Raw genomic sequence first — 9,973 nt, 5'->3', positions numbered from 1 at the left:
TCTGTCTGAATTATGAGAGAACAAACTGTGCATTGATTTTTGTGAGAGAACAATGGAAAAACAATGATGTATGGAGATGAATTATTTCAAGGAGATTTATAGTAGGAACTATAAAAACAACAAAAACCTAGTTGAATCTTACTTTTTTCCTATTTACTGGAAGACTTGTATAAATTTTGTTTTATTCATTCTTTGTAGGCAATGATTTTTATCAACATTGTCACAGTGGGATCAATTTCATTTAATTTTGAGGGAGGTTTGTATTTTAAATTTTAATTTTCCATTAATAGTAATATATTCTAGTGAAGAGGAAACTTTAATACAAAGAGAGAATAATCAGTTATACCCCATGGGATCCTTTGTGGAATATTTTTCCTAACAACATAACTCACTTTTGTGAGAACGAAAGAGATTGTGACAGAATGACTTTTGAATGCTGCTCATTCCGATTGAGAACTCGGAATTATCACTGGTCAAGTATGGGTCCTGGAATCTGCGTTCATCTGAAAGCTTTTGTCTATCCAGTAGTAACTACACTGCTGTATTTGAACACAGTGAAGAAGACAACTTGAGTTGCAACAGGAACCACTCTACAGTCTAATTCCATTGACAACTGACCAAAGTCCATGCATTCAGATTGTTTCCTGAGCCTTTTATTTATTTATTTTTTTCTACGATTGACACTTTACTCAGCCATTTTCTTTACAACTGAAACTCTGGGAATTCAAAATTAACATCCTTGCCCGTGAGCTTCTTATACACACCAGAAAAAGTTTCCACCTTGTGCTCCACGTTGTTCTGCTGTGCTTTGTCTAAATGAACCTTTATGAGCCGGCTGCCATCCAGTTTCACACGGATCCTCTTGCCCACAATCTCACTCGGGAAGACCAAGTCCTCAAGGATGGCGTCATGCACTGCTGTGAGCGTGCGGCTTCTGGGGCACTTCTGCTTGTTTTTCGTACGGCTTTTCCGAGTTGGCTTGGGCAGAATCCTCCTCTGAGCAATGAAGAGTACGTGTTTCCCGCTGAACTTTTTCTCCAATTCACGAACCAGCCGGACATGGATTTTTTGGAAGAAGTTTAGCTGAGGAACTGGTACAAAAATTATGATGGCTTTCCGGCCACCACCAACTTCAATTTCTTTGCCTGCGGTGATGTTCAGCTCCCACAGCTGCGCCTTGAGATCTAAGTTCATCTCTAGCTCGAGCAGCGCCTGAGAGATGCTGGACTCAAGCTCGTCCTGCTTCTCGCCATTAGGCTTGACGATCTTAGCGCTCGAGCTCAACAAGGCTCGCCCTTATGGAGTGCCGGCTTGGAAAGAAAGTTCCTGAGCCTTTTAAATAGTTCCTTATGAATGACCACCCTGTGTTCTTGGACCAGGGCATTTAAGTACTGTTCCTATGCAATACCAATAGGCTCTTCCAAGAAGGCCATATGTCTTGTCTCAGATCATTGTAATGTTATACTTTTGGTGTAGGTCGTAAACTGATCTAGAGTGTGGATAAGCATTAATAATCTGTTTCAGATAGCCCATCACCATCTCTCCTCCTTCATGATGACATGTTCACATAAATTATACAGTGTCAGCTTTAAAATAGTTAACAGTGCAAAACTTTACTGATTAGTGCTGAAAAATAGAGATGATATTATTTAAGATATTGTTCTTATCCATTTACAGTATAAAGTTCCAACAGTAATGGTAACATGGCAAAATTATTTACTGTTAACGCTCCTATCTGCTTTGCATAATATTGCAGTTATAGACATAGCCTGACTCATACTCAGAAGTTTATATGCAGTTACCATCTTTAGCATTACAAAAGATAAGTACGGTATATTCCTTTGTTTTGCACACTTTTGCATATATGACAAAAATAATCAATGACTCGTTTAGTATTTTGCATATAAGTTTTCAATATTAAAAGAGTGTTAACCCAATACCACTACTGAAGATATATTATTGTTTTATACTTTTTACCTAATTTTCAGAAATACAAATGATGTAATAAATATTGAAAATTATGTTACAGCATAGGTATCAATCTATCTTAAATCTTGAACATCTCCAGAGGACTTAGGGCCTGCTCAAAGGCATGTATAACAGGGCAGCACGTTGAAAGGTACTAGAAATTTCTTGAGGCAGAATCACTGGATTTTTGCAGGTTTTCCCTTGAGGAAGATATTTTAGAAGTGTGTCTCCCTTCTATATTTTTATTCTTGGCTTAAGATGTATAATTTTCTGAATCACATGTTTTAACCATGGTTAAATCTGTTATGGACTAGGAGCTATAAAATGTTGACTAGAAGATAACCTTTTCATTTATAAGTTATTTGTGACAGATATTATTTTTATTAAAGTTACAGATACTAGCAAAACTATTAGTCAGGATTATAAAATCTTTAAAATTAAAAACTCAATGAACAATCTTAGTTCATGTCACTGATGAGGTCACAAATATAACATATTAACAATCGGTAAATTCTCATGGACAAACAGATCCTTTGAAATACACATTGTCTAATTGTGTTGTTCTTTGTCTGGGAAGAAATACAATTTTAAGCCCAGAACTTGAGGTTATAAGACATGTCGAATGTATCTAGTAGTACCACTCTTTTGGACAAGGGATAGGAACACACTTTCTTGCTATTTGCAGATTATCTAATTATAAACAACAATTAGAGATAGGGTACACACTAATTTTGCTTTACAATATTACCTATAATAGTTAACTGATACTTCTACAAGAAGAAAGGAATACTTTAGAAAGACACTTTGTACCTAGTAGCTGAAACCATGCACATTTACTTTTTTTCTGCTAGCAAAGGTCAGAAGTACAGAATCAATGTGAGTGGATGCTCTACTGAATGTTATACTAGAATGAAAGTTTTAAAGCTAAGAGAAGAGATATAGTTAAATTTGGACTTTGATATCTTTCCAGTGCTCAAGGATGGTGGTGAGATTAATTTACTTGGGTTTCTGGAACTCATATTACTGAAAACTTTTGGCTGCAGGTTCTGTCAGCATCTGATGCTGCCTGTAGGTAATGGCCAATGTCTCTAAGAGCCAAGTCACAAAAAGTGGTCTGTTTTCTTTTTCAGCAGGCAAAACTTATCTCTCTTCCTTCATATTTGACAAGCATCCAAAAAAAAAAAAAAAAAAAAAAAAAAAAAAAAAAAAAAAAAAAAAAAAAAAAACTTTTCCCTAAAGTGCCCTAAACAGGAGAAATAACCATAGTGAGCTCATGGCTTGACTTGTTCCTTATAGTAAAATAAAAACTTGATTTAAATGTCAGTAGCCAAAAACATAGTTTCTAATGTTGCTCACTGAAATGAACAGTTAGCAATATTCTACTACCCTTCTTTACAGAACTGATAGTTAATGGTGTGACTTTTCTCTGTAATAGTTCCTTACATAGTTCCATATGACTTTGTAGATGTCAGGCATTTAAACTTAGAGAATTTACCTTAGCTTTGCTCAAAAGACCATGTTTGTGGCTCGAAGTCTCCTTCCTTCTGCTAAGGCAGCTCCACCATTCCTTTGTTCGCTGCAGCTCATCCACAAAGTTTTCATACGCGTCTCACCCTTGGCCCATCAGGGACCATCTGTATGCTTACTTTCTACAAACAGAAAAGGTCATTTCTGTGTTTTACTAAACCCAGGTGAGTTTTCATCAAAAAGGAATTCTGTAGCCATTTCCCTCTCAGCTACAGGCCACATTTAAAAGTTTCCCACAGCACTCCACAGCTGTTACTAGAATGTAATACTCTTCTGTTCTGTATACCATGGAGACCAGCTGAATTAACATGAAAGAGACAGTCATTTCCTCTCATTCTTCTTGTTCAAAAAATATTTCAACATCAATTTTCTTCTCCAGTTGGATTTAATAATGAGGTATGACTTTTAAATCTGATTTTATCATATCCTACAAAATAAATCTTTAACCCACAGGGCTAAAACATTCCATTTGTATTCATCAGGTTTCTCATTTTGCCTTTAGTTACCATCTCTCCCACACAAACACCTGTAGCACAGATAGGAGGATATTTCCTTTTTTGGCAATAGTCCTTCAGTTTTCCCAGTTCCTTTAGGAACCTATTCACATATTTAAACACCTCTCCTTGTCAAAAATCTCATTTTTCTACCTCTCACATTCCCAGCCTTATTCACACTTATAGAAGAAAACTCTGTAAAATACAGAGTGGGGTAGTTTTTTGACTCTTTTAGTACAATTACACATGCACTGCTCATAAATACAAGAAGGAATTATCAATTTTTGATTTCTGGGCTTTTTTGAATGATATTGACCTTAATAAAAATAAAATGTATAAAATTTATAAGATTTGGAAAAGTTTCTGCTTTTGTCTAGTTATTTGTTGATGCCTGATTTAATAAATGTCCAGAGACCGATACTGGGGTTCAACCTGAAGATCTAAAAAACAAAGCAGTCAGCCATTGGCCCTTACTTTGACCCCAGCCTGAAAATGACTATCCTCCCTTCAGGAATTTCAGAGTGAGTCTGAGCCTGAGAGCTGTCTTCTTCTGTTTTATAATCCTCTCTTCATCTTGTATTAAATGTGTGAACAACTAGGATTAAAGGCATGCACTGCCCAGTTTCTGCAAACTACTCTGGGTACTGGGATTAAAGATTTGTGTTATTGTGACCTGTTCTATAAGGCTGGCCAGTATGGCTGTTTTACTCTCTGAACTTCAGGCAAGCTTTAGTTATTAAAAATAAAAATGAAATGTAACTACATTTCCTCTATTGTCTAAAATGAAAAAGCTATAACTAATATAAGAAAACACTATACAATAAGTACAATAACTATGTACAATATACAGACAATAAATATATCAGCATTGCTTAGTCCATTTGCATTTGACATATTCAGAGAAAATACTCATCTATCTCTCTATCTATCATGTCTTCTTGAGTCCAAAGTCTTATACCTAATTTACTTTCTATCATAACTTGCATTCTGTGTCTGGAAACAAATGGCATCCGAACATGTGGCAATGACCACTTCAATAATGAGCAGAAATCTTATCTCACAGGTCCTGTGTCAACAATCTTTTCACTCTAGTCCACAGTTCTGAGATAAAATTATATATCTTGAGTTATTGTAGGCTTGGAAATATTTTATGCATCTTATTCTCCTACTAATTTCACATCCTTACTCACTGTTTCCCAAACATAAAATGTGCAAAATAAGCGTGTAATGTTTTCCCTGTTCAATAAAAGGTTATTTTTAAACATTGTTTATTTATTTTCTGTATGATTTTTTTTTTTAATTTTATCCCATGTCTTTCATTCACCTTTTGCTTTACCATAGTTAAACAATGCAAAGGATTTAGAGACTCTGAAGTGAGTTTCCTACTGACGTGAGACTTAGTCACTGAGGCAGTAAGAACCTGTTGCCCTTACCAAACACAGCTAGATTTATAAGGAACAGCTAACAATTGATCTCTGTCAGGTTTGCATTTTCATTAAATGATCTCTCAAATTTGTTAACAGGAAATTGCTATTCACTTTTCTCTTTTCCTCCCAGTTCTATTTAATATAGTTAAGCATATATCATTATTAAGCCTCTTACTTGAAAGCAACAATCGCTTATGTAAAAGCACAAATGAACAGATACTCTCCTAACAAATATGTCTTTTATGAAAAGATCAATGTCATATTATGCTCTGCAGACAAGAAAGATCTAAGTGCATTCTGTTTTTTTTTTTTGTTGTTGTTGTTGTTGTTTTTTTTTGTTTTGTTTTGTTTTTTTTTAAACAAGCAGTGGGAAAATTACAAACTGAATCAATATGTCCAACAGTTTGCCTGTTCATTTGCTACTCGCTCAGGCTATTCCCGGAGACTCTGGCACAGCTGCCTTTTTCTCCCCTCTACATTTTGTTTTCAGAACTGACACATGGGAACTTGAGGACTGAAATAGTAAAACTTCAAAGCTCCCACTCTGTGTGGGCAACATCTTCCAATGGCATCAGAATGTCACAAGCACTTTCATCATTTGGCTAGATAATAAACCTCCCTCCAGGGGGCTTCTCCTCAGTGGTAGTTCCCTGTACTCTTTATGGCAGGCTACAGTTCAGCAACTTGGGAAAATCTGGCTCTTTTACAGGTACATATCTTTTTTTAAAAGGCTTTTGTACAAATGATAATTCTCAGGGATATACTTGTAAGTTAAAAAAAAAATCCCACTTAAATTTCTGGTCAAGATATTTATGAAATGCTTAAAGTGATTTCATTTTAATGTTAAGATATTGCTTGTAATACAGTTTTTTTTCCATAGAGAATACTACAACAAGCACTAAAAAAAAATAAAAATAAAAATAAAATTGCCCCTAGCTTTAGAAAATGAGGTGCTAAAATATTTCCATCTGATGGAAGGCTAAGAAAAAGTAATGAAGTACAATTTTTACATATGTGTGGTGATATCACAAATGAAAACTAGGATAATAACCCTTCAAATCCATAAAAGTGTGTTGGTATTTTTTGGATTACTACAAGTATAGCTGGTTTTAAATAATTATTTCTAAATTTTAGTAAAACTATAAAAATGTGGCCTTTTATGAACATTACAATAAATTACAATGAATACTTTCTTTTAGATGTACTGTCACCCTGCCATTAGCTTTTCAATCTCTTAGACAAGCCTATATCTGAAGAGAGCACTTTCTCTTACCTTTTTGCTATGTAAGTTTATCCCTTCAAATTGGTCTTATTTCAGGTTTGGAAGTAAATATAAACCTTCAAATGCTAGAGCCAGACAATATCTACTAGTCAGACACAGAGCACCCTTTTCAATAAGTGGGCTGAGAAGGCTTCTCTGTGGAGTCATTTAAGCAGAATCACCAAGAAAGAGATTCGCAATAGCTATGGAAGACATGGGGCTGGGACTGAGAGCTTGCTTGTTTGTTTTAAGCAAATTAAAAAAAAAAAAAAAAACTTTTAAAACTGCTAAGAGATGCAGGAAGTGTCAATGATTTGACTGCCATAATAACATTATGTATGTTAGAGAATTTCCATTTGCAGACCCAACTGAGGAGCAGCAGAACATGGCAAAAATAGTAACTAAAGTGGAATGAACAAAAATTTAAAGTATCTAGGATAAATCTATGAATTCCTAAGAAAGTAATGCATATCAGGAAACCTGCTGTGGTTTAAGTGAGAATGTCTCAAATTGGCTCTTGATTATTAGTTCTTATTTTCTGGCCCTGTTTAGAACTGTTTAGGTGTGATCTTGTCAAAAGGCAGAAGTCACCGGGGCAGTCTTTGGAAGTTCAAAGACAAAAGCCATTCTTGTCCGCTCCTTCTGCTTCCTGTTTGCATGTTAGAATTGGAGCTCCAAGCTTCTTCCTTTAATCACCTTCCTGCTTCCTGCTGCCTGTTGTGAAGCTCCCTTTAATCACCTTCCTGCTTCCTGCTGCCTGTTGTGAAGCTCCCTGCTCATAACAAAACTCTTACTTGAATCAGGAGCTAAAATAGATGATGTCTTCTATAAGTTGCCTTGATCTTGATGTTTAAGTCACAGAAACAGAAAAGTAACTAATACAAAAGCTGTTTCTGGAAACCAGGATGTTATTCTGAAGAACTGACTTTCCTGTATTTTGGAGAAATATGGAAGACTTTGGGACTTTCACCTAGAAAAGAAGTTGAATGCCTTTTTAAGGATTTTTTTTTTTTCATTTTACATACCAAACACAGTTCTCCTCTTTCCCCTTCTCCCATTCCTCCCCAATACCCACTCTATGCCCCCCTATCCACTCCTTAGAAAGGGTAAGGCTTCACATGGGAAATCAATAAAGTCTAACATAGCAAATTTAAGGAGGAACAAGCCCCTACACCGTCATCAAGCCTGAGCAAGGTATCCGTACACAGGGAATGTGCAAAAACAAAAACAAAACAAAACAAACAAAAAAAAAACCAAAAACCAAAACAAAACAAAACAAAAAAAAAAAAAAAACAGTTCATGCACTAGGAGCAAATCTTGGTCCCAGTACCCATAGCCCCACAGACTACCCAAGGCACACAACTATCACTAACACTTAGATGGTCTATTTTAGTCCTATGCAGGTTCCCCAGGTATCAGTCCAGAGTCAGTAACTTCCACCAGCTCAGGACAGCTGTCTTTTGGGGTAGCTCCATCATGGTCCAGTGCTTACCTGTGGGTCTCTGCATCTGCTCCCATCAGTTACTAGATGAAGGTTCTCTGTTGACAATTAGAGCAGTCATCAATCTGATTACAGGGGAAAGGCATTTGAGGTACCCTCTCCATTACTGACCGGAGTCATAGCTGGGTCATCCTTGTGGATTTCTGGAGTTTCCTTAGCACCAGATTTCTTCCTAATGTCATAATAACTCCCTCTATCAAGATATCTTTTCCCTTGCTCTTCATCTGTGTTCCTACCACAACCCAACCATCCCATTTCCTCATGTTCTACTTCTTCTTCCTCTTCACCCTTCCTTCCAAACCCCATGCTCCCAGGTTACTCAGGAAATCATATCTATTTTCTCTTCCTCAGGGAATCCATGTAAGTCTTTCTTAGAGTCTTCATTGTTATCTAACTTCTTAGGTGTTGTTGTAGTTGGTTATCCTTCCTTTATGTCTAATATCCACTTATAAGTGAGAACGCTATCATGTTTGTCTTTCTCAGTCTGGGCTACCTCACTCAGTATGTTTTTTTTCTAGTTTCTTCTATTTTTCTGCAAATTTTCATGTCACTTTTTATAATCACTAATACTCCTTTATTTAAATGTAACATATTTTATTTATCCATTCTTCAGTTGAGAACCATCTAAGTTGTTTTCATGATCTGGCTGTAATGAATAATGCTGCTATGAACATATTTGAATACATTAATGTACCTATAATATGAATGTGCATTCTTTGGGTATATGCTTAAGAGTGCTATTGCTGCATTAATACATACATATAAACATTGATTTTTGACAAAGAAGTCAAAATTTTACAATGGAAAAAAAAGAAAGCATCTTCAAGAAATAGTGCTGTCATAACTGGATGTCAACATGTAGAAAAATTCAAATAGATCTATCACCAGGCACAAAACTCAAGCCCAAGCGGATCAAAAACCTCAGTTTAAATCCAGTGACATTGAACCTGAGAGAAAAGAAAGTGGGAAGTAGCCTTAAATGCATTGATGCAAAAGTCCAATACCTAAACATAACACTAGTAGCACAGACATCAATGGTTAATAAATGGCACCTTCTGAAACTGAGAAGCTTCTCTGAGGCAAAGAACATGGTAAATAAGAAAAATGGCAGCCTCCCGAATGGGAAACGTTCTTCACCAACCCAACATATAACAGCAGACTGATCTCCTAAATATATAAAATCTCTAGAAACTAGTCATCAAAATTCCAAATAGTTCAATTTAAAACTCAGGTATAGATCTAAACAGAGTTCTCAAGAAGAAACTCAAGTGTTTGAAAGGCACTTAAGAAATTGCTCAACATCCCTAGACACCAGGGAAATGCAAATCAAAATGATACCATCTTACACATGTCAAAATGGCAAAAATCAAAAAAAGTACTGGTAACAGCTTATGTTAAAGAGGATGTGGAGTAAGGGGAATATTCCTCCACTGCTGGTGGGAGTGCAAAATTGTACAACCACTTTCAAAATCTGTATGGTGATGTCTCTGAAAATTGGTAATCAATCTACTGTGCTTGAATGCTTAAGCAAAGATGGATGTACCATTTTACAAGAAGCCTGGAAGTAGTGTTGGGAGTAGTGCATCCCGAGGAAGCCTGGTTCCAGAGGCTTTAGAGGGAGCAGTGTTAATAACTGGGCTACATGTCTTTCCTGTGATATACTGGTAAACATTTTGCTCTTGTCCTAAGAACTTAACTGACTAAATTTAAAAGTAATGTACTGATGTCTTTGGCAAATATAATTCCAAGGAATAAAATATTGAACCAATAGAATGTTTATGAATAATTGGTGATT

At 35.9% G+C, this 9,973-nt stretch overlaps 1 protein-coding gene across 1 annotated transcript; it reads right to left on the bottom strand.

Moving 5' to 3' along the window:
- Window positions 1-696: 696 nt before the first annotated feature.
- On the bottom strand, window positions 697-8,484 carry LOC119825052 (40S ribosomal protein S7-like). The gene is made up of 3 exons (XM_042055800.1): window positions 8,290-8,484; window positions 7,374-7,449; window positions 697-1,295 (listed from the first exon to the last, which is right to left on the bottom strand). Exons 1-3 carry the CDS (start codon window positions 8,482-8,484, stop codon window positions 703-705), a joined length of 864 nt encoding a protein of 287 aa, XP_041911734.1. The 3' UTR covers window positions 697-702.
- Window positions 8,485-9,973: the final 1,489 nt, after the last annotated feature.

The sequence above is a fragment of the Arvicola amphibius genome, chromosome 10 (genome assembly GCF_903992535.2).
Source record: "Arvicola amphibius chromosome 10, mArvAmp1.2, whole genome shotgun sequence".
Classification (NCBI taxonomy): domain Eukaryota; kingdom Metazoa; phylum Chordata; class Mammalia; order Rodentia; family Cricetidae; genus Arvicola; species Arvicola amphibius.
The sequence above is the reverse complement of the archived record's forward strand: the minus strand, read 5'-3'. Positions and strand labels throughout refer to the sequence as shown.

What these genes read in the sequence shown, in the direction of transcription:
- LOC119825052 (XM_042055800.1), bottom strand. Translation starts at nt 8,484, where the DNA reads ATGGGGTTTGGAAGGAAGGGTGAAGAGGAAGAAGAAGTAGAACATGAG. An exon ending in ATGACCCAGCTATGACTCCG is followed by an intron (nt 7,450 to 8,289) that starts GTCAGTAATGGA and finishes TGTTATGAGCAG; the next exon opens with GGAGCTTCACAACAGGCAGC. An exon ending in AGGCAGCAGGAAGCAGGAAG is followed by an intron (nt 1,296 to 7,373) that starts GTGATTAAAGGA and finishes GCACTCCATAAG; the next exon opens with GGCGAGCCTTGTTGAGCTCG.